The 25,470-nt window shown below is 39.7% G+C and overlaps 1 protein-coding gene across 1 annotated transcript; it reads left to right on the top strand.

Moving 5' to 3' along the window:
- Positions 1-216: 216 nt before the first annotated feature.
- efhc2 (EF-hand domain (C-terminal) containing 2) lies at positions 217-25,470 on the top strand. The gene is made up of 15 exons (XM_022201509.2): positions 217-455; positions 5,662-5,850; positions 6,262-6,412; positions 6,556-6,779; positions 8,878-9,129; positions 11,013-11,120; positions 13,445-13,583; positions 15,319-15,493; positions 15,605-15,747; positions 16,198-16,379; positions 16,541-16,674; positions 17,508-17,702; positions 18,585-18,677; positions 20,091-20,190; positions 22,563-25,470. Exons 1-15 carry the CDS (start codon positions 414-416, stop codon positions 22,689-22,691), a joined length of 2,256 nt encoding a protein of 751 aa, XP_022057201.2. The 5' UTR covers positions 217-413; the 3' UTR covers positions 22,692-25,470.

Genomic DNA, 25,470 nt, shown 5'->3' with positions numbered 1-25,470 from the left:
TTGGTGTTTGTATTCATTTGGTAAAGTCTTAGATGCATTTTAGAGTCATTTTAATCTGAATTTGATTTTTACTTTCGCTTGTAGTGTCCTACAAATTTTTCATACCATTGTTAAGTAAATGTGCTTTATTTTTAAATTTGCAGATAGAATAAAAAAATGATTTAAAGATGTTTTTCTGGACCCACGTTGAACAAAATAGAAGTGTCCAGCTGTTTCATTAAAGCACACTGAAGTGTTTTGAGACACTTATCTACTGACATATTAATATTTTATCGGCTCTTCCTGTTTGCAACGTTGCGAAGAGACGCTCCCCCACACAAAACGCTTCCATGGCAACCAATAACAGACTGAAACTTCACGGCTACTGAGTTGTGTGATAGAAAATAATAATTGACCCGTTTTAAAATATTGTCATGGCTTTACCGTTTCTACCGGGATATTCTCCCAAATCACGGGTAAGTTTCCAACATGTCATGCTTGTTTAGCCCACATGTTCTGAGTTAAGCCAACAAGCTAAGCTAAATGTGTAGCGTTTTAGCTAGGTACAAGGTGACACAGACAAACGTTAGTGGTGAGCAGTTAAACCATAAAACAGCTAATAGAAGTCTGGCTGTAGAGGAGATAAGATAAACCTCATGTTTTTAGTGGTTTTTATTGGCTTTGTAATACTAATATATATACTGACAGTCAATAGAAACTTTGAGGTAGAAATGTACGCAGAATTCTACTTGTAGGGGGGTTGTAATTATTCATGGTGGATTTACTGATCATCTAGTGCCCTGGTAGTTGAGATAATGATGAGTTGTCATTTTGTCATGATTCATTGCACATGGGTTGGTCACTTCGAATCAAATACACACCAAGCAATACTCAGTGAGTATCTGCACAATTTGAGAATGGGTTTTGAAGGCCTATATAAAGGCCCAAAAAAGGCCACCATTGTTAGTCCAGTGAACAGCATCATGCCGCGTCTATCACATGAACAACTTCTCCGGGCACTGGGTATGGTGGAGGCCGGTTTGAGCTACAGTGATGTAGCCAGGCGTATGGGCTGTTCCCAACCCACAATCAGAAGCCTGGTCCAAAGCATGCGCCGACGGATTGCTGCCTGCATCGAAGCAAATGGAGGCCATACTCGGTATTGACTGTTGTGACTTTGTGTTTGGCAGGTGCCGTTTTCTTTTGTGAAATTCTTTATTTTGAAACTTTAGATTTTTGTTTCTGTATGCCAATATGCTAAACAAATGATTCATATGAAGAAAATCCAGTTCCGGGCTTCAAAATAAAAATTATGTTGAAAAATATGGTCTCAAAGTTTCTATTGACTGTCAGTGTATATATATATATATACACACAAAGTGGGTTCGGAAAGTATTCAGACCCCTTGAAAATTTTCCCTCTCTGTGTCATTGCAGCCATTTGCCAAAATCAAAAAAGTTCATTTCATTTCTCATTAATGTACACTCAGCACCCCATCTTGACAGAAAAAACAGAAATGTAGAATTTTTTGCAAATGTATTAAAAAAGAAAAGCTGAAATATCGCATGGTCAGAAGTATTCAGACCCTGTGCTCGGTATTGAGTAGAAGCACCCTTTTCAGCTAGTACAGCCATGAGTCTTTTTGGGAATGACGCAACAAGTTTTTCACACCTGGATTTGGGGATCTCTGCATTCTTCCTTGCAGATCCTCTCCAGTTCTGTCAGGTTGGATGGTGAACATTGGTGGACAGACATTTTGAGGTCTTGTTACGATCCAACCTCTAGGGGTTGGCTGGATGCAACAAAATAACCAGATGGTGTTGGTTTAGGTTAAGGGATTTATTGCTTAGTAGCAAAAGGAACGAAAAAGTGACAATGAAACACAAGACTGGTGGGTGTTGCCAAAACAAAGAACGGAATAAAACATAACGAAGGCTAACAGAGTTTGTAACTAAGCTAAACACAAAGAAAACAACTAAACTCCCTAGCCAAACCGAACTACAGAAGCAACACCCACCACCAGGAACAAAAACTAATACAAAAGGTGTACAAAACAAATGAAACAAAACTGGTGCCTCTAAATAAGTATACATACTGAACGCACAGTTCACAAAAGCTCAAAATACGAAGTGGCTTCTACACACAGTTGGCAGACTACGAATTGGAGCCTTAGTCTCCACTGACACATCGGGCTCCACATTAAACTAAAGCCAACAGAAGGTCGAAGTTGTCTGCAGCACCCACCACAAGTGCTTCCAGACCGAAAGACCACACAGAACAACAATACAGAGCCACAATACGAAGAGGCACCAGGGTGGACTGGTCAAAGTACCAGCCACCAAGACTAATGGCATGGTGGCACTTTATAGGTAGCAGGTGTGGTGCCTGGCTGCCTCCGATTGGTCCGGGGAGGAGGAGCTGGACGGTGGCCCAATCAGGACGGCCGGAGGGCGGGGAGAACCAGACTGGAGTGCAGGTCGTCATCAGCTCTGTCGTCAGCTAAAACGGCTGGCAGCTGGGGTTCCAAAGGCTCTGCAAAAAGCCACCGCTGAACCCACACACAAATTACTCCCAAAGGCCCTACAAAACACCACCTCAAAACAAGATGGCACACCAATACTGGTGGCCATAACACTCCCTTGTTTAGTACACATTTTTTATTAGTTTTTGTTCCTGGTGGTGGGTGTTGCTTTTGTAGTTCGGTTTGGCTAGGGAGTTTAGTTGTTTTCTTTGTGTTTAGCTTAGTTACAAACTCTGTTAGCCTTCGTTATGTTTTATTCCGTTCTTTGTTTTAGCAACACCCACCAGTCCTGTGTTTTATTGTCACTTTTTCGTTCCTTTTACTACTAAGCAATAAATCCCTTAACCTAAACCAACACCATCTGGTTATTTTGTTGCATCCAGCCAACCCCTAGAGGTTGGATCGTAACAGGTCTCTCCAGAGATGCTCAATTGGGTTTAGGTCAGGGCTCTGGCTGGGCCAGTCAAGAACGGTCACAGAGTTGTTCTGAAGCCACTCCTTTGTTATTTTAGCTGTGTGCTTAGGGTCATTGTCCTGTTGAAAGGTGAACCTTCGGCCCAGTCTGAGGTCCTGAGCACTCTGGAAGAGGTTTTCCTCCAGGATATCTCTCTACTTGGCCGCATTCATCCTTCCTTCAATTGCAACCAGTCGTCCTGTTCCTGCAGCTGAAGAACACCCCCACAACATGATGCTCCCACCACCATGTTTCACTGTAGGGATTGTATTAGGCAGGTGATGAGCAGTGCCTGCTTTTCTCCACACATACCGCTTAGAATTAACACCAAAAAGTTCAATCTTGGTCTCATCAGACCAGAGAATATTATTTCTCATAGTCTGGGAGTCCTTCATGTGTTTTTTGGCAAACTCTGTGCAGGCTTTCATGCATCTTGCACTGAGGAGAGGCTTCCGTCGGGCCACTCTGCCATGAAGCCCCGACTGGTGGAGGGCTGCAGTGATAGTTGACTTTGTGGAACTTTCTCCTATCTCCCGACTGCATCTCTGGAGCTCAGCCACAGTGATCTTTGGGTTCTTCTTTACCTCTCTCACCAAGGCTCTTCTCCCACCATTGCTCAGTTTGGCTGGACGGCCAGGTCTAGGAAGAGTTGTGGTCGTCCCAAACTTCTTCCATTTGAGGATTATGGAGGCCACTGTGCTCTGAGGAACCTTGAGTGCTGCAGAAATTCTTTTGTAACCTTGGCCAGATCTGTGCCTTGCCACAATTCTGTCTCTGAGCTCCTTGGGCAGTTCCTTCCACCTCATGATTCTCATTTGCTCTGACATGCACTGTGAGCTGTAAGGTCTTATATAGACTGGTGTGTGCCTTTCCTAATCAGGTCCAATCAGTTTAATTAAACACAGCTGGACTCCAATAAAGAAGCAGAACCATCTCGAGGAGGATCAGAAGAAATGGACAGCATGTGAGTTAAATATGAATGTCACTGCAAAGGCTCTGAATACTTCTGACCATGTGATATTTCAGTTTTTCTTTTTTAATAAATTTGCAAAAAATTTCTACATTTCTGTTTTTTTCTGTCAAGATGGAGTGCTGAGTGTACATTAATGAGAAATAAAATGAACCTTTTTTGATTTTGGCAAATGGCTGCAATGACACAGAGAGTGAAATTTTCAAGGGGTCTGAATACTTTCCGTACCCACTGTGTGTGTATATTTATATATATATATATATATATATATATATATCCCAAAGAAGCAATCTATGACTGTAGGCTAATGCTGCCTGAATACACTTTTTTGTATCATTTTTAATAACAGGCAGCAGTTAATAATTTTCTACTGACTTTTGACTTAGGAGATGTGTGTGATGTTTGCAAGACTTACTTAGATCATTTACTTATTAAACGTATGAATACAGCAAAGTAAAAATACTTCATTACAAGTAAAAGTCTTGCTTGAAAAATCCTACATAATTAAAAGTGCATACACAAATTGTAATAAGATGTGAAATTAAACACACTTGACACTACAATTTGTGTAAACTGGTTACATTTTTGACTGTGTCATTTTTGAACAACATTATTGTATTTTCAACAGTGTAAAATCTTAATATGTAAAGTATCTAAAGCTGTCAGATGAATGTATTTGAGCAGAAAGTACAATATTTCTCCTGAAATGTAGAAGACAAGTTATAATGTAGATAAAAATGGAAATTAAGGACAAGTATTACAAATTTATACTTAATGACAGTGCTTAACTAATTGTATTTAGTTACTGTCCACCCACTAACTGGTCAGATAAAACAAACAGTGGGTTTTATTTTGGGTAGTTGTGGTGAACATTTTTCACCATTTTGTGAAAGCTTTGAAACCAAAAAAATAATCATTTAATTTTTAAATATAGCACAGAATAATTAACTACTCCAGTGGTTTCTCTTGTTGCCCCTGAAACAATAGCCAAAATCTCTCTGGACGAAAAAAAAGGGCAATAATAAAGACTGTTGTTGAAGCGGTACAAGCGAAACAATCACAGTATCTCTAAATCTGGAATGAAAAAAGACACTGCAAAGCCTCCTAACTGTAGTGGCCATATGTTGTGTCATTTATTTATGTGTTTTCTGTGTAGTACTTTCATTTTCCACTGAAGTAGAGTGTTTAAGTAAATATGCTGAGCTGCTTTCTGCCACTGGCTGATCCAATGCAATAAACAATTATTAGACTATTTTACTTTACAGTAGTTGTGATGAACATTTTGAATAATTTTTAGGCAATTTCTAAATCAAATGATGAGTCAGTTTGCTCAGAAAAAAATAATCCAGATGAATTAATAACCATTCCAATGGCTTCTCTTCTTTGTAATTAAAAATACAGAGATCTGCTGAAGCATGACATATCTGTCATGCATAAAAAGTCATAATGAAGACTTTCGTTCAAGAGAAACGCTTAATGAAGTCTTGTGTATTTTTACAAACTGTACTTGAGCAACTATATGTAGTCACTTCCCAGCAGTGGCCTTATGCCCACAGAACATGAGCTAATTAGAAGTATATCATTAAATAATTAATGTAATTATTGTGTTTTTTCTTGATCAATATTTATTGTTATTTCAACATGATTATATAGGTGTAGGAGTGCTTATTGTATTCTGTAGAAAATCCTTCACCTTTGATAGAAACTGCTCAGAGATTATTGTTTTTTGTACCAAAGTTGGGGAAGGAAAGATTCCACAAATCCCAGCATTTTAACTATAACAACGGAGTCCCATTGCTGGTGGGGTCTGAGAAGCCAGGCATCGGAGGAGAGCCTCTGGTGGGCCAGAAGATTAAACCAAAACATTCTGTGTATCCTAAAGAACAGGGAAGCAGCATGCCATCATGGGTGGCCCTTGACAAAAAGGTAAGTTGAAATTTATTAGGGTCACTTCTCCGGTAACACACACATACCATAAAAGTTAATGTGATACATGCAACACAGCTTGTATTTTGTATTTACTGTTAGATTCAGCAGACTTTTTTTTGTAACGTACAAACAGTACAGGGAGTGAAACACAAATAATCATTCTTTTAGAAATATAAAAAGTCACAAATAGTGAGTAGTAAAGAGATTTTATACCTAAGGTGCAGAGTATATTGCGCAAGAGTTACAGTCGTGTGTGTCTGTGCATATATGCCATCCACATCTATTTCATTTAATATTATGTCTTGTAGTACAATATAAGACTTAACAGAATCAATTATCTCACTGATTCGTTAAGTGAAAAGCTACCCTGTTCCAGCATTAACGCCAAAATGCCTCTTTCCCCTGCAGACTCTGTGTTTTGACGCGTACTTCCAGGAGAACGTTACTAATGCACAAAACGAGACCTACAGAATCCGAAAGTGTAAAATCTACTTCTACCTGGAAGACGACACCATACAGGTGGTGGAGCCGGAGTTCAAGAACTGTGGCATCCCTCAAGGTGTCCAAACTCTCCTAGGAATGCAGCTTGAATTAAAATATACTGGTTTTTGTGTCTTTTCCTGCATAAACAGCTTAGTGAGATGTGATGAGCCGTTCTATGACTGTTGCTTGGCACCGCTATGTCTGTGATCCATGTTTCAGGAACTCTTATTTGTCGCCACCGGATCCCACTGCCTCCCCCCAACGCCGACCAGTTCTACAATGTTTACCATTTCAACCTCAACCAACAGATGGTGCTGTACTCTCGCACATTCACTCTGACCAGCTGTGACCCTTTCACCAGGAACTTTCTCACTAGACTCGGGGTGATCTTGAATGAGCCAGCCCCTGTACCTGAGGACCCCTACAGCAGCCAGCGGGAGCAGGTGGGCTTCACAGTCAGACCACTGTTCTGCCATTTAGATTATGTTCTGTGTGTAGAATCACATATTACAACAAAATAGAAAAACAACAAGATCACCAAAAGCAAGAACAAAAGGTTATGTATAGGTATGTATTATTTTCTATATTGTAGATTAATACTGAAGATTAACACTTTGTTTACAACGTAATTCCATTTGTATTCTTTTATAATTTTGATCTCTTCAGTGTTAATCCACAATGTAGAAAATAATTAAATAAAAACCATTGAATGAGAAGACGTGTCCAAACTGTTGACTGGTAATGTGAGTCCTTCAAAATTATGTTCAAAACAAACCCATTGTGTCAGAAGTAATCATTTCAATAGCTAAGAAACTCTAAAAATATGCTTGTAAACATGGCTCTTTATATATTATTTATTAGTTCATACAACCATTGTTTCCGTGGTTGGAAACCTAATTACATCCATACAGTTTTTTTTATCATACTTTGATTTGTCATTTGTGTTTTTCTTTACATAAGTAACAGAGAGTGCAGTACTCCACCAAGGCTGCTCATTCTCCCATGTGACATTGTCAGAAATGCAGCATATTTTTGTATAAATGCAGCATTTTTTATTAGTTATTGATGATCAGAAATAGCAAAATGGCTTAATAGAATGTGGCCATTTAATATAGATGTACCCACAAACAAAATGGCCTTGCAGTGAGCACATACGTGTGTTATACATGTGTACGTTATGTACGGATACCAAATAGTGTGACCTAAATATGTAGCAGGCGGCAGGAATTGATGGGACTCAGAAACACCCCACAGTTTAATCAACTGTTCCTTGAATCATTTCTGACGGATAAGTCCTGATAAGCCCGCAACAGTGGATTTATAGAGGAATCGCAATCCTGTGATCGTCAGCAGGAAGCTGACTTGGCAGTGACTTGTAGTCATAGTTACAGTGACACTGTGCCGCTATCTTGCAATGATACAGAAATCTGTGGATCCAGACTATAAGCTGCATCACTGCCAAAATCTAATCACTTGGTCCTTGTGTCATTTCTGACCTTGCCTAAGAAATTTCATCCAAATCCGTTAATCCGTTTTTGAGAAATGTTGCTCACAGACAGATTCACATACGACCATTGTCACATAACTCCGTTTCTGTTTCTTGGTGGAGTAAAAACATTTTTTCATAAATTGATGTAGAACCAGATTCACCAGAATGCAGGAAATTAACCCGCTGAACCCCAAGCAGTTTCTGGGCATTTTTATTTACTCCTCTGTCATTTTTATTCACTGTGGCCTCATTTTACACTGCAATACAAAGTCTTAAATCTCTATGAAAAAAGAACAAACTACAAGTAGAGACAACTCATAAATGTCTTGTTTTTGCAGTATGACATAGAAATAAATCATTAAAAAAAAAGAAAAGTTAAATTTTCCTGATTATTAATATTGACAAAAAAATGGGGACTACTACTACTACAGGTATTTTACTACTTTATTTTGTTTCCATATTTGTCTCCTATCTGCGCCATCCAAACACAGCCTGCAATTCAGCTGAAAAATCTCAGATTTGTTTTTGCTCTTTTGTCATATGACAGGTGGTTGTATCTGAGTCACTACTGCCTTCTCAGTTACACCAAGGAGTACATGATTTTTTTTAAGAATCTGGTTAATGCAAACACTTTATTTTTGGCAAATTTTATTTATTTAAGCAGGTAAGTGAGTTAGTTGAGAACTGATTCTCATTTTCAATAACGACTTGGCCAAGAGGTGGTAAACAAACAAGATGAACAACAAAAAACAGATTGCTTGTTGAAATGAGACATGTAGAATATAGTCATTTTGATTAAATATCATGATTTTAAGCATAGATTTGGTTAATTGTCTGACAGTACAGCACGTCACACATGGTAATTTCATGGACCATTGAAAAATTCCAAACCTGACGATTCTCTACTTTTTAACAGCTGATAAATAGTGTAATTTCACATAGTGCCTTTTCACATCTGCCGGTAAGTTTGGATTATTGCAAACTTAATTATTGCAATGATCACTAGCTTTCCTATCCTTATGCAGGAATATGATCTTATTTCTGTCTTTCAGCTTGAGAAAAATATGAATCCGCTTCGGCCCTACGAGAGACGCGACACGCTGAAGCAGTTCCTGGACAATGACCGCAAAGTCCTGCGCTTCTACTGCTTGTGGGACGACACGGAGAACATCTTTGGTGACCCACACGAGCTCGTACTGCACTACTTCCTGGCTGACGACACCATTGAGATCCAGGAGGTGTTCTACCCAAACTCCGGGAGAGATGCTTTGCCCAAATTCGTGCGCCGCGGCAAACTACCAAAGGTAAAGCACCATGATTAAAGCTGGTAATAGAGTGGGGAGAGGAGGAAGCAGGAGATATGGAAGTCCGTGAATGCTTTAGAGCAGCGGTGTCAAACTCATTTTAGTTCAGGAGTTCACATTCAGCCCAATTTGATGTCAAGTGGGCCGGACCAGTAAAATCACAGCACAATAACCTGTAAATTACGACAACTCCAAATTTTCCTTTTGTTTTAGTGCAAAAAAGTGCATTCTGAAAATGTTTACATTTCATTTACAAAACATCATGAACATACTGAAATTTCTTCAGAAAAATAAATTCAATTTCAACAACATTATGCTTCAGTGTATGATTTACACATTACAGCTTACAGATCACAGTAGAGGTTCTCCAAAAACACAAAACATTTAGTCATCTGGAACTGAATGATATAGTGTTTTACTTTATGATGACAATGAAAAAATCAGACAAAAAAGACAAAAAACTACAAAAATAAGACAAAATATTACAAAAATCAGACTTAAAATGACAAAAGCAAGAAACAAAATGACAAAAAATGAGACAAACGACACAAAACAAAACTAAAAGAGACAAAAAAAAGGACAAAAAGTTACAAAGCCACAAAAAATAGACAAATGAGACAAAAAATGACACAAAAAAGGCCAAAAAAAAAGAGAGAAGCGAGAAACAAACAACTAAAAAGTAGACCAACACAAGCGAGACAAAAATGAAATACAAAACCACAAGAAGAAGAAACATAACAAAAACATGAGATAAATGACAAAAGTCGGAGAAAAACAACTAAAACAAAACAAAATATTAGAAAACTGAGACATAAAATGACAAAAGAACAATGAGCTATATAATATTTTACTTTATAATCAGTAAATAGCCAGATTGGACCCTCTGGCAGACTGGTTTTGGTCCGCGGGCCGCATGTTTGACACCCCTGCTTGTAGAGTGATTCTAGACAGCAAAAGTTACGTAACAGACATTTGGTTCATTGAGTCCTGCCAGTTAGCGTGTTTTACATTCATAGATGGTTATTCCAAACCTGAAGGCTTGCATCGCGTCTCTTTCTGGCTGGGTGGCTTCTCTCCCTCATTCTCCCACCATCCCTCCCTTCACTGAGACCTCATTCAGTCTGACAGGACCGCTGCAGCCTCCAGTCTGCCTCAAGCATTCTGGCTTTCTCATCCAGTTACCGACTGAAGCCTAATTCATGTTGAAAGACAGCCAGGCCTCAATCATGTGTGTGTGTGTGTGTGTGTGTGTGTGTGTGTGTGTGTGTGTGTGTGCGCGTGTGTGTGTGTCTTTTCAGTTCAGTAATTTTGTTTGCTCTGATGCCTTTAACTAAATGTCAGTCCTAAAGGTTGACCACAAATCCACCATCCACTGGCGAATCACCCCGTCCTTAATGACAGATCGCTTCTTTCTTTCTTTCTTTCTTTCTTTCTTTCTTTATTCATTTATTTAATCAGGGACCGTGCAATTATCATAGGACATATAGAACCGACATGTCACCCCACACAATGACACAATCCACAGACAGTCAGACCTTGTAGAGCCATTGGTGGGTACATTCTTGTTTTTCTTTCAGCCAATACTTAACTTTTGCTGTCAAAATTTTTCAATCTGCTGTCCTATTAGTGTCATTTGGTAATGTGTTCCAGATGTGACAGACTTTGATTGAAAAGGCTGTCTGTCCAAATGTAGTGCTGCGGTAAGCTATTTGGGAGTTGTTGGTGTTGGTTGCTTTGTTTCTTCATCCAGCCTCATTTTCTCTTTTCTTTCTCACCAGGTGTGCACATCTAGGTTTGCATTAAGAGCAGTAGTCAGGTTTACATATAGTGCTGTTTTTTTTTGCAGCATTTCTTGCCTGTGATGGTTTGTTATTTGTCTGCAGCGTCCTCCGGCCCAAATGAAGCAACCTGGAGAGATCACAGAGCGCACAGTTCTCAACGTGTTTGCCTCCAAGAATCAGGGGGAACGCTACATGCTGGACAGCCTCAAAGTATGTCTCTGCCACACTCACACTGCAGACATAATTCCTCTATTCTACTACATTCCTAAGGCAAAAATATGACTTTTCACTCCACTGTATTTCTCTGACAGGGTTAGTTACTTTTCATGTTGCAGTTTTTCATTACCTCCATGTCTTCTGAGTGTTTGCATTTTGACATAGAAGGTGCGGAAGGCAGAATCAGATCCTTTACTTGAGTGCATTTACCAGAACAGCACTGTAAAAATTCTGCATTTTAAAGTATTAGCAGCAGAATGTAGTCACAGTATTAAAGTCTTGGTTTGGTTCCTCTGACTGATATGTTAATATATTTGACATTTAATTATTGGTAGTAAAGCATCAGTGTATCAACTCCATGTTGTAGCTGCTGCAGGTTTGAGCTGCTTTACATCCAGTGTCATATTCAGGGACTGAAGATAAATCTGAGGTCTCCAAACCTGATTAATAGGAAAAGGAAGAAGGGAAAAGTTCTGATACACAAATCTGTTCTCTGTTTTGCTCTATCTTTGATTTTTGGTGAGATATTGAATCATTTGGACATCTTCTAAAAAGCAACCATGTGAGAAGTTTAGAGGGAAAAAACACTTTTTCCTAAATAGAAATATGAGCTACTTTAAAGTACTTTGGATTCAATATTTTGTTCAGACACATCAGATACATCTAAGGACTCCAAACATGATTCATTGGAGAGGAAAGAAGAACAGACAAAGTTCTGATACACAAATCTGTTTCCAGTTTCTCTCTAATCTTTCTGCTGAGATACTGGATCATTGGAACATTTATTATAATGTGAGATGGAAAAATCACTATTTGTTTAAGCTCCTAACAAGTCGGACATGTGAAATGTGAATATGATTACACGCTGCTGTTTGAAAGAAGCCAAAAGCGATGAAAACCACTTGTTTAATCTTTAACGAGGTGTTGTTTTTAAAAGCAAAAATTTTAATTTAGTAAATAACAATCTGCAAAATTGCAAATTACATTTGTCTTGGCAGCTTGAGGTGTTTTTCGGACTACAGTTATTCATACCTTTCCAGTCCAGTGAAAACCATGTATCTCTACATGTGGAGATGATTTTAAATGTTTACATTAAATTCAATAATTTGATATTCATTTATGTGTTAAGAAAACACTTTTGAAGCTAAATACACTATTTGAACCCTCTCATATTGGCTAGAAAATGTCACAAAGCCTAGAGTTCATGAAAACCTGATGTCACACAAGGATGCTGCCACAGCTTCTTCTCAGCACTGAAGGTGAAATCTGAAGCGTATGCTTTATTGCTGCCCATAGTTTTGGAGTTTTCTGAATGAATATATTTGTGTAACATTTGAGTGCCCACAAACTTAAAAAAAAAATTCTGCACAAATATGTCATTGAAAGTCAACGTTTTCGTCAAATAGACATTTCTTAATTTTTTTTTTGTTTAACCTTTATTTATACAGATAATCTCATTGAGACAAGAGTCTCTTTCTCCAGAGAGATCTGTCCTCAAATAACAAACAACACTGAGTCACTGACAGACAACACTGAGGGACCTGTACTAGACAATATAACACTGAGTTACAGACAAGTTCATGACAAAACACAACATAGACATCAAAATGCCATAAAGTTAAAAAGTAATAAAAAGAGGAGCAAGAACAAGTCCTAAGAGATGATATTTCCAGTATTTAAGAGGTGTTTGAAGTCTTCCAAGGGAATTAAGTTGACAGCTTCAGACTCTGCTGTAGTGAGTTCCAGGTAGAGGGAGTAATATTTTTCTTAAAGTGACAGAGGGCTTAAATACAGCCCTGAATATTGCTCATATTGGCATGATAGTCCACAGCTGTCTTGAAGGTGTGTCCTACAGATTCAGCTCCAATCTCTTGAAAAAAACATCAAGTCAGCAACACAAATACAAATACATCAATGGAAAAGTCCTTGTGATCGAAACATGGACTCTTTAATTAGTCAATGTAAGGAGTGACATTGGATTTCCTGCACATCCCTGATGGAGGTCTAGCATTGAAACGTTGCATTTGTAAATTTATGATTACAAGTTAGACAGTGTGCAGGAGTCTGTTTTGTACCTTCACACAGAGGACCAAGTAAATGGCATGCACGTTTCCTTATTCACATACAGTACTTTAGACCATCCAGTGAGCTTCTGGTACCAGAACATTATTTCTACTGAAACTGAGCATTCAAGTCTGACCCTGCATTAACAGCACTGCCATCTAAACCTAAATTCATACACATAAAAAGTCAAAATTCAGCGTTAAATCTCTAAATTCAACAACCATTAAATGTGTATTTTTACCTCTTGCCTGCAGACAGGAGCCGTGCATGAGGAGTTCTATAAGGACCATGACCTGGTTATCGGTGGGGAGGTGAACGTGTGGGGCAGGAGAGTGATCATCACCGACTGTGACGACTTCACCAAAGACTACTATCGCTCCAAATATGGCATCGGTAACCACCACTGTTCTGTTTCCTCTTCACTCTCACCCCACCTGGTCGAGGCAGATGTGCGACCTCCCTGAGCCCGGTTGTTCTGCCGGAGAAATGGCAGTGTGTGTTTTCAGGAAATGTTTGGATTTGTTGGGTTTTCTCTGTATAATTTTAAGTGTCTTAACCATAACTTTCAAATTACTGAGGTCATTTCATAGCATATATAATATTGTAGGGTCTCTGTGTTAATATTTTACTTAGTCTGGTAAAAAACATTGTCAGGTCTTAATATTGAAATACGTTAAGTACATTTTTATTTTGTATACTATTGTAGGACTTAAACATAAATATTTAACTTGTTTAAGTAAATTTATGTTATAAATTGTTTTATATGTAATAATATTTTGTGTTATAGGGTTCTAATCCTAATATTTAAATTAGTCAGGTAAGTTTGCATAATAAATAATATTGTAGGATCTTAACTTTAATGTTTAAATTAGTCAGATAAATCTTTATTTTATATCTAATATAAATATCTAATATATCTAATATAAATATCTAATATATATATATATATATATATATAATGTCAATCTTATTTCTCAGTTAGAAATCACTTTGTTTAAAATATGCTACATACGGTGTCTTGACAACAACTTTGATTTTTAGTCTGACTGTTCGTACTGTTTTTTTCAGACAAAATATGCTGCTCTAAATTGTAAAAATATTTATAGGGAACACTTTAACACTGCAACAACACTATTCAAATAATATGCAGTTGAGTTTTATGACATGAATTTTTTTTTCCAGTGGCATCCATTCTCTATACACCGCTTTATCCTCACTAGGGTCATGGGGGGTGCTGGAGCCTATCCCAGCTGACTTGGGCGAAGGCAGGGGACACCCTGGACAGGTCACCAGTCTGTCGCAGGGGTACATATACAGACAAACAATCACACTCACATTCACACCTACGGACAATTTAGAGTAACCAATTAACCTCAGCATATGGGAGGAAGCCGGAGTGCCCGGAGAAAACCCACGCATGCACAGGGAGAACGTGCAAACGCCATGCAGAAAGATCCCAGGCCCAGGCCGGGATTTGAACCGGGGATCTTCTTGCTGCAAGGCGAAAGTGCTAACCACTACGTTTTCCAGTGGCAGTTTTCTTTCATTTTACATTTCACCCATTGAGCTTCATTTATCTGTTGCATTGCATTATTCTGAACACTTGGGGGCAGTAAGAGCAAACATGACTGAGAGCTGTTCCCTTCCTATAAAACTGATTCCTTACATCAGTGACACCTTTGCTGGGTGGATGAAGTATTTTTATGTATAGACTTAGTACAGGTGAAGTATTCTGTGTTCTCTTCATCACTGCTTGGTTTATGAATATTAAACCAATGACATCAGATATTCAGACTTCCAGTGTTGGTATGCCTCTATACATGGACAGCTACCAGCACTGGGGGCCGAAGGAGGCTCAGCGGTCCCCAGCCGGAGAAACCCAAGCTGGTCCTGGATGTGTCTGCCACCCTGGCCAAGTTCTGGGGGTTTTGCTGCATTAGTCACAGTATAAAACAGGCGGAGCCCCGCTGACAGGCCGCAGTGATAGAGGGTCCTGTCTGACTCTGAGCAGTCAGAGGTCAGCTCAGGGGTGGATTACCTGCCTCCTTCTGATCATTTTAGCTCTCCTCCTAGGTTTCTTTCTTCTTTTAAGTCTTTTTTCTTTTCTTTTTCTGCTCCTTCCTCTCAGAGGACTTCACCCCAGTGCAGTACAAAGCTTCCCTAGACCCGATTCCCCAGAAGCCCCCTAGGCTTGTGCCCCCCTACAACGGCTTTGGCTCAGAGGAGGACTCGCTGAGCTCCTGCCAGGGCCTGCTGCTCAGGCCCCCACGGAAAGATTTCAACAAATTTATGGAAAAGGACAGGTTGGATGAGTTGTAGTAACAGTCACAATCAAATTACACACTGAAATATTTGTGTGTTCGTGTGTGTTAGCGGTGGCCTCCAGCTCTAGTCGTGTTCATGTGTTCCTGCAGTTGTGGCGGAGAGAGTAATGTGCTGAATTTCCGAGCCAAGATGGTGACCAGTGATGCAGTTGACAGAGAGCGGGTGTTCATCATCTCCTTCTACCTGTGCGATGACTCCATCAGTGTGTTTGAACCTCCACAGAGGAACTCAGGTAAAAACGTCTGGAGCACAGCTGCACTGAGCCACTCCCAGGACCCCAGATACAAATCTATGACTCTCATGTTAAACATTAACTTTGTCAGATTGAGTTTCCAGCTCCAGAATCTTTTGAAAACCGTTGAAACAGATGATGCTGAGTTCTTAGACCTACATTTCCACTGATGCAAATCAATATTTAATGGTAGTTTTTAACGGTGCCAGATGACTGCGAAACCATTGGTTCAGGCACTTTTCAGCATGGCTGCAAAATGATACCCAACCGTTTAAAATGATGTAAAACAAAATTATATGAGGAGAACTTTAACTCAACTGAGCAACAAGACTTTTGCCAACATGCTGTAAAAATAGAAGTACTGCATTTAAAATGTGGACCAAGGACTAAGATACGATCAATAAAGTTAATTTTCAGTGAAATTACACATTTTCTTACCTCCTGCTCTAGGTGTGCTCGGTGGCAAGTTTCTGGAGCGAGGTCGAGTGAAGAAGCCAGGCCAGGAGCTGTCTGAGTACTTCACAGCTCAGGATCTGCACGTTGGAGCTATCCTCTGCATCAACGGTAAAAACTTCCAGCTTGAAGCTGCTGATGAATACACCTTCAACTACATGGAGAAGCATGCCGAGGAGGTAGGAGGGGAACTGAGGGAGGAATGTTTGTTTCCTAAGGTTGTGGTATCACAGGCTTGTTTTCAGTCGCGGTTTTGGCACAGAGTTGTGAAACAGTCATATTTTCCTTTGGAATGCTACATGTGATTAAAGAGTGCGTGTTTGTGTGTTATTATCGAAAGTTTCCCAAAGCCAATATGGGCAGCATCTTCAGCAAGCTACGGTCTGTTCCAGAGGAGAAGCAGAGTGAGATCAGGAAGTTTGTGGCTCTCAGTGATCCCACCAGCACTGGCTTCATCGCGTATGAGTCATTCAGGTACAGTAACACAGCAAAAACAGTTCACTCCTCACCTCACAATAATACATACTGAAATAAATGATCAGAGCCTACTCAGCTGGAACAAAACTCAGATCTACTGTGAGTATTTAGGATCTGATCATGAAGTGTAATTGCAGTATCATGATCATTATCAACATGTGCACAACCAGAAGGAAGTAATGAAATAGGTGGCAGGGAGCCTTAATAGCAGCTGTCCACGGCCAAAGAAAATCTTGGTCAATTTAAATTTTATCCGCTTTTCAAACAAGTTGATGAAATGGAAACTAAACTAAATTGCTATCTGTAGATTAGCTGAACTAATCGCAATGCACTGATTGCCTTATTAGCCGAAATGAATTCTAAATCTACATAAACAGCTACTATTTTCAGCATAATAAATCATTTGAACCTGGTTGTTTTACACTCAAATGATCAAACAGACTGGGAGCAGACTAGCTGCTGATATTCATATGATTTCTGAAAATATGTCAACTGGTGATTCAGCACAAGAACTACAGAGGAATAGAACACAGATGAGTTAGTTGGTTGTTGAGCTATGACTCATAAACTAATGTTGACACCCCACTTTTTGTCACAAAATGCAGCCATAATGACAATTTCTTTGCCTTTGTGTCAACTTTGTGTAAATGTTGTCGACTTGGACACTACAGTGCTTGTAAAAGCCAACATCCTTGTCAGGAAGCAAATAAGACTGAGCAGTTTCTGTCAGGTTTGAAGAGTGTAAATAAAACAAGAATAGCAGGCAAATTCTTCAAAGTTGTACGAGATGCGGTTAACTTATGTCTCATCATTTGTGTGCGTGTCTGCAGGAACCTGCTGATGGATCTGGACTGCGGTCTGTCGGAGCATGAGGTTCTGGTTCTGTGCCGACGTTTCTCCGAACGCACGCAGCCCGACGTGGACGCGGGCCTGATGCTGGCCGTAGCCCAGGACTTCCTCAGAAAGAAGCACTTTGAGGAGATCCCCGACATGGCCAAAGCATTCACACACCGCGATCGACACAAGTGAGCGCCAGACACACATACTGTACCACACACACGGACACACGGACACACACACACACACCCACACACACAAACAGACAGGCCGATAGCGTCACAACAAGACATCAATCGTGCAGCCAGTGGCCCCATATCTCAGAGCAGCGATTAGTTCCAGCAATGCGAGAGTGGAGCATTGGAACCAGATGGACCCTGAAGACCTGTATGGCATGCAGCTCTGCAGTTCACACACACACCCACACTGTGTCTGCCTCTGTCTGTGTGTCTCTCTGTTCTACTTTTTGTGAATAAAGTCACATGTTTGAAGCGCCTACAGCTCCTCATCCACAGGACAAGACCTTTAACCCACCTTTAGCTGAAATGGATAACTCTAAGCTGACCTGTCCCTGTGTACGACTCTGTTGACACCCTCAGTTAGCGTCAGATTGTTCATCAGCGTCCCTGTAATGAAGATGGCATGACAAGAATGAGCCTCTGGACTGTCTGGCATCACAGTGGAAAACAACTGTGGTCTTAGAGGACAAGCATCCTCTGTGTCACACACACACACACACACACACACACACACACACACACACTGTCTGTATACAATATCAGTTAGAGACACTTTTTCCATAAATAATGGCTCCGTGTTTATCTGAATAGGAATGGTAGTTTTTTTAAAAAGACAACAAAGGCCGGCTCATGTTGCTGCTGGTGGCACATTTTCTATGATGTCATGCATTGGCCTTCAAACAGCTTGTTTTTTTCTTCTTTGAGCTGTATTCAGATATCTCACCACAAACAGGCATGCGGCCAGCGTGAGTCCACACCGGAGTTTGCAAACTGAGGTTTTGTTTTTTTTTCTTCTTAAGCCTGTGTTTTTCTGCTCCTCTTTGTCTCTAGTGCTGGCCGCCTCCCTACCAAAGAGACAAGGACCGTTTGTAAAGCCTTCCAGCTCCCCCTGCCAGAGAACCTGCTCGGAGGTCTGCTCAGCAAGTAAGAGCCCACTAATCACCGCACACTTCAGGTCCCACAACAGTTTCAGGAAGGCTCTGAATGATTCATTTTCACTGATTGTAAAGTATAGCGGCAACTCTATGCCCAGAATTATTCTTGGCATAGCTGAAAAAATTCTTAACCATCATTCAGACTAAATACCATTAAAAATGATACATTAGATGTAGTGCATAATAGCTTCATTTAAAGAGCCCATATTCTGCTTTTTAGGTTTCTCTCTTTTTCCTTCAGTGTTACACAGCTGCTTTTTTGTGCATAAAAGCCCCAAGTCCACACCAAACAAAGTCCTGCCAAGAAAACACTTCTCCTTACCTGTCTGAAATGCCTCATTTGAAGTACAGGCTTGTCTTCCTTTACCTGTCTACATCATCGTGTAACATATTTGCATTATGCCCCTCTAGCAGCTAGTCTGACCCTCAAACAAAGAATGAGCAGCTGCCTCAAAGTCTGACATTATTTTTCCCCGTGAAAGCTGCTGCTGCAGGAGCTACATCCCTCTATTCATCTATAAGAAGTTAGTGTAGATAACCAGCATTACCCACGTTTGTTGGGCCAGCTGACCAACCATAACTCTCTAGGTTTTTCGGGAGCAAAACCTTAACTCAAGACGCTACAGACAAAAACTTATTTTTTTCATGTATTCACAATATTGAGGATATTTTGCTCATTCCATTACATGTCTTCTTTCAGACTCATGGAAAGAAAGCATCCAAAATACACCTTGCATTGCTTATATTACTACACTTTGTCTATTTGTGTCTACAGATTTCAACTGTAATACATATCGCTAAAGGCTGTTTTCACAATAATTTTTTCCTCAAACTGGAGCCAGAAATGTCCACTTTAGTACCACTTGCTAACACACAAAGAGGTTTGTACGTAGATCAGTCATAGTCTGATTTGTAGAACATGTTAATCATAAAGCAGTGGCAAACACTGTGTACAGTAATTTCTGATTTATGAGGTGATAAAAAGAGAAATCTTCATAAAGATATAGCCGAATGCGCCCCAAAAATTTGAAAATGTTGAGATTTGTTGCAAATTAGGACAGTTTTAGATGTACATGTAATACCTTATTAGAATAATTTTGGATTAATAGGAAAAAAATAATTGCATTAATCAACTGGGGAACTTAATTGATGATTAGTTGATAGTTAAAGACGTTGCCTTACTCACCTGTTTCACTGTCAAAGAGACAGAAGCTAAAGAGGTGCTACAGTAATGTATAGCGTGTGAGAAAAAAAAAAGTTTTTTGAACAATAAAGCTGTAGACATGTTCTAGTAGACCACAAAAATATATTTATGGGTTTGTGACTGAGCTCAATATGGGCTCTTTAATCTTGATTTGGAGTTATGGTAACTGTTTCTGTCCTGCATCCATGTCTGTTGTAGGTTTGCAGATGGAGATGAGATTGACTATAATGCCTTCCTTGCTGGTATTAACTGGATAGAGAATCCTGCTCCACCAGTGATGCCCTGTGACGTCTTAAAGGTAAGACAGAGGAATGAGAGCAATACACACAAAACTGGTCAGGTTTAGAGAGAAAAAGGAGGGGGAATAAACTTACTTTTAGTGGGAGTCAATCAGAAAGAGAGAGCAAGTGATTTTCACAGTGTGTGCACAGATTTTTAAATAGGCGTAAGTGAAAATCAATCTACATTTTAATCCTACCTGTGATGACTCAGGGGATAAGTGAGCCAAAGGCAGAATCAAGTGAGTGGGAAGGAGCAGTCAAATGGATTAGAGGACAATTTATTGTAGAGACGGTGACACGCTCGCACAGAGGTGGTCGAAAAGGAGGGAAGCAGCTTCTTTGTTCGTCTTTCTTGCGTTTGTATCTTCTCTGTGTAATTCTGATTTGCCATGATTGGCCACAGCCAGATCTAAGCAGAAACAGGTGAACAAAACAGATATACGACCTATGTGACAACAAAGGGAGTTTTGTGTGGACAGGATCTGTGTGTGTGTTGGGATTGACAGTGTGTACGTCGATACAGTCCTTGCCTAATCTTCCTTTGCCACGGTCTCCACCTGCTGTATGTCTCGCCGGGTTCTAAGTCAAAGCTAGTTGCTCAGTCTCGGCTCAACTACTCTGTCCTCTGATCTGAAGCAGCTTGAAAGTAAACTGTGAAAAAGACTGAGAACAGCCACTGCACCTTGTGTATCATTAGCCATTTTTAATCTGAGGATATCTGAGCACATCGGCTTCATATCTGAATTAACACGCTGCCCATCTTTGTGTAGAAGTTACAACAGGAATCTTTTAAGATTCACTTCCAACACAGTACAAACCTGAGCTACATGCTGTCACATTAATTGACGGACACACGCAAGCAACAGTATTTTGAGTTGATGAAAGAGGTTTGGGGAATATATTTCCACATTTCAGTACAAAGTGATACAATTTTCTGCCAAAACATAAAAAATACAAACTGACAAACATTGTAGTAAAGTACAATTATACTACAATGAAGAGTCCATAACAGGTCAGTATATTGAGACTCACCAATAATGAAGGTAATCAAGTTTTAGTTTACTTTGTTATTTCCAGGTGTTTAGGACTCTTTCCTCTGAGAATGGATATCATATGGATATCATCAAGGCTGGACTCTGATCAAACACGTAAAGTTTGAGGCAGATTGGAGCATGTACAGTGTAGTTAGACAGCACTTCCTGTTTCATAGCGAAACATCAAAATTCTGGGGTCTGCCATGGCCACACCCTTTGACTTTTGCAGAAGGTTTTGAAAAGTTTTGACCACTAAGGCCTGTGGAATATACTGCCCAAATATGAGATCTCTTGGACTTAATGCCGATGAGGGGCTCGCTCTTGAAAGTTACCAAAGATGATCCAGCAAGATGTTTTTTTTTGTGGGCCCTGATGTGCTACATATGCTTACCAAATTTTGTAGATGTAGGTGAAACGTGCTGCGGGGGCCCATTTTTACAAATATTTCAGGGGGCCGTTGAGCCATTTTACCACACACATGTACAAGAACCACAAAATATCAAATGTTTCACCAGTTCAGATGTGTGTTAGCCTAGCCGCGCTAGACCCATGTTCTGAAGACGCAAGGGTCTAGGACCGCTCGACAGGGAGGGAGGCGGGCTAAAAGGTTGTCTTTCAAATCACTCTGCAGCAATTGGGTAGGTATACAACCAATCAGCGCAACGAATAGGCTGACGTAGTTCCTAGAGCGCCTGATTGTGGCTAAGTCCCATTAGCTTCCCGACCAGCGGAGCCAACTGGTATATTAAGGATTTGCCATATCCCGTCGGCATAAGTCCAAATACGTCTTTCTTCTCAATGAAACACTTCAGTGCCGTCCTTTGTTTATCTTTCAAGTTGAATTTTAGCTTCAAATCTTTAAGGGCTGTGTCCAAAGCCGAGTCGAAAGATAACTGTTTATTGTGCGCTGGTTGTTTCTGTCAGAATCGTCACGCCTCTGTCGTCACTTAGTTACGCCCGCCTTCTGACTCTACGCTTCATGATGATTTGTCTGGCCAGTTTTAGGAGCATCCAACCTCGAGCCTTATGGAGGGTAACTAGACCCACCCTGGCAGAGAATTAAATTCGTTGCCGTGGGTTGTCTAGCGCAGCTAGGCTAGATGTGTGCGCAAATTTTGATGCATTTTTCAAGTATCTTTAGGCCGTAATTCCTTGCATTTCAGGTGGGTTCTTACACTTTCAGTGCTCAGATCGTAATACAAGAATGATACAGAAGTGATTTATCACAAATAAGGTGCAATATTAAAAAGAGAACAATAAGTAGTGAAGTCAAGGTGGAAATAGAAGGAGCACTAAGTAAATATGTGAATGTTGTCAGAGTTGTGTAGTGACGTGTGTGTTCCTGTTGTTTTCAGTTTTGCGTGAACGTGGGGTTTGACGCCAGCAGAGCTACGGTGAAAAATGTCAACTACACCGCCCTTCTGCAGAACGTGTTCAGCTTTCCGTCCAGCAACACCGACCCAACAACTGCCACCTCAACGTAGACGCACAACTGGACGTGACAACTACCTAAGGTCACAAACACAACCACACCGTCAGCACAAGTTCCTCCATTAAAGAACATGTTGCATTGGCTAACTGGCGTCTGTGATTCCATCCTGCTGGAGATGAGTAAAGCCACAGGGGATGGGATGTGTGTGAATAATCTGTTAGTTTGTTTTCTTCTTTTTGAAAAAATTGGCAGTTATGGTTCAACTAACACAATCCATTTTAGTGGAAAGTTGGTGCTTCAGGGGAGAAAAGTTTCGAGAACACAGATGCTTTTTGATGTGTGTGTTTACATGAGATGGTGTGAATCCAGCCAAGATGACTTGAACAAACATGACGCATTAAAGCAGAACCACATTTCAGCTCTGGCCAGACATTATAACTCTGCTCACACACGAAATATACAACAGTGTTTGTCATTCTGTTAAAGTGGCAGCATTCTGTCATTAAAGACACAACTTACTTTTACACAACTGCATTCAGACATCACAGTGATGAAAAAGAGTCAACATACTGCATTATATTTGCCTTTACGTGCAATATTGGACAGACTATTATCAAAATCACACAAAAAACTAAATTAAGCTAATAGCAAGATAATTAAACTGTCTAAATACCTAATATCCATATTTATTTATGATTTCCCAAACACTAAAATTCTGTCCATGTGTGATTACAGTCTAGCTGCTACTTTTCCAGCAGTGAAACAAAAATAACAGCTGTGATCAAGCTCAGGACCAAGGACGGCCGCTAAGAAACAAATGTTTTAGCTGCAGTTAATAAACTGTTACTCTGTGTGACAACTCACCTGTCTGAGGTGAAGAAAGGTTCACAGTGTGACCTGCTGTTTGATTCTGATCCATCCTGTCTCCATGTCATGGATCATCTAGCATTATTAGTAATTAATGAAGTCATTGCTGTTTTACATGAATGTATCAAATCCACATATGGATTCTACTGTCATCTGAAGCTGCAGATATTTACTAAACTCCTTTAAAAACTCCTACAAACAGCTGGAAGCAATAAACTAAACATCAGCTCCTGATACTTAAAACCTTGATTACATTCATTTTAGGCGAGTCTCGCTAATCTGACCTGTTACAGAGCTTTATTTTCATGGACTGGTCAGTTTGCAATAGATGTTGACCTGAAGGACAAAGTTAATGTTTTGTGATTTTAAACGCACAGTTTTTTCTTTCTGTGATGTTTTCATGTCTGTATTGGTGCTGAAATGCAGAAAAGGCCTTTCCCATATTGCTTCACACAACTTTGCTTCACTTCTGTCATGTTGTTTATTTACACATGAAGCTGACAAATGCAGATGCTGTCAATTAACAGAAAACAGTGCATGCCTGAAGGAGCTTTTGATTACAGAATGTTGTACTCTCTTCCAGTACTCTGCTGTAAGTTGATGAAGATTGCAATTGCCACTGGGATGAATGTTACACATATCCACGTGCACTACCGTTCTAAAGTTTAGGGTCATCCAGACTCACACTTTAATTCATGTGCTAACATAACTGCACAAAGGGTTTCTAATCATCAATGAGCCTTTCAACACCATTAGCTAACACAATGTAGCATTAGAACACAGGAGTGATGGCTGCTGGAAATGTTCTTCTGTACCTCTATGGAGATATTCCATTAAAAATCAGCCATTTGCAGATAGAATAGTCATTTGTCACATTAACAATGTCTGGACTTTATTTATGATTAATGTTTCTTTATTGAAAAAAACTGCTTTTCTTTCAAAAATAAGGACATTTCTAAGTGATCACAAACTTTTGAATCATAGTGTAGGTTCTGCTGCTGTCTGCTGCTGCATATATTTAATAAACTAAGAGGAAAGACTACTAAACAGCTGGAAGTAGCAAACTCAACTTCAGCTCCTGTTAGCCAAAACCTGGATTATGTTGATAATTGGAGAGTCAAATTAACCTGACCTGTTACATATTGAAATGTAGGGAAAAAAGCGATCCCAAATTGCTAGACACGACTTGAAGAACATCACTACATCACTTGAGCCAGGGTGTTTATTCAGATATGAGGACAACATGTTAGCAGAAAACAGCGTATGCCTGAAAGGAGCTTTTTGAATCCAGGGTATTTTACTCTCTTTCGACACTATGATGTAAGCTGATAAAGGTTGAAATTGTCGCTGGGATGAATGGTATGTATCCACATAAATGCTGTAGATTTTTAATAAACTCAGAGGAAAGACTCCTAAACAGCTGGAAGCAACAAATTAACTTCGACTCCTGTTGATGTTTGTCAAAACCTGGATTCCATTTATTATTAGGGATTCTTCTGACTCTGAGTCTTCATTGCAAAAAATGTCATTTTTATGGACATGAAATTGTCGGGCAAAGGGAACAAGAAAGCTGTTTGTGTCAACATTGGTGCTGAAATGTGGAAAAAGACTTTCTTAAATCACTTCACACAACTTGATTACATGGCTTGTGTGTGTTTACCTGTTAATGCTACTGTATGCATTTCAGACTTGTGTTGAAGGTGATATGTAAGCGTTATCAGGTCCAACTTAGTGAGGCTGTTTTTGCCACTTTTACATGTAGATGTGCTGTTTTATTAGTTGGGAACGGCTTAAATTGCCACTGGGGTGAATCATATTTGCATTATGTCGACCATATTATGGTAAAATGTACGAATCATTCATACTGTTACATTACAAAAACAGATACAGATGAAAACTAGTGAATCCAAAAGCTAGAAAGTGTTTCTCACATGCCAAGGTGGAAAAATAAACGATAAAACGAG

This window comes from Acanthochromis polyacanthus, chromosome 14, assembly GCF_021347895.1.
Source record: "Acanthochromis polyacanthus isolate Apoly-LR-REF ecotype Palm Island chromosome 14, KAUST_Apoly_ChrSc, whole genome shotgun sequence".
In the NCBI taxonomy this organism is placed as follows: Eukaryota; Metazoa; Chordata; class Actinopteri; family Pomacentridae; genus Acanthochromis; species Acanthochromis polyacanthus.
The sequence above is the reverse complement of the archived record's forward strand: the minus strand, read 5'-3'. Positions and strand labels throughout refer to the sequence as shown.

Coding starts and splice junctions, on each gene's coding strand:
- efhc2 (XM_022201509.2), top strand. CDS start 414: ATGGCTTTACCGTTTCTACCGGGATATTCTCCCAAATCACGG. Junction 456..5,661: donor GATATTCTCCCAAATCACGG/GTAAGTTTCCAA, acceptor TTTGTACCAAAG/TTGGGGAAGGAAAGATTCCA. Junction 17,703..18,584: donor ACACACCGCGATCGACACAA/GTGAGCGCCAGA, acceptor CTTTGTCTCTAG/TGCTGGCCGCCTCCCTACCA.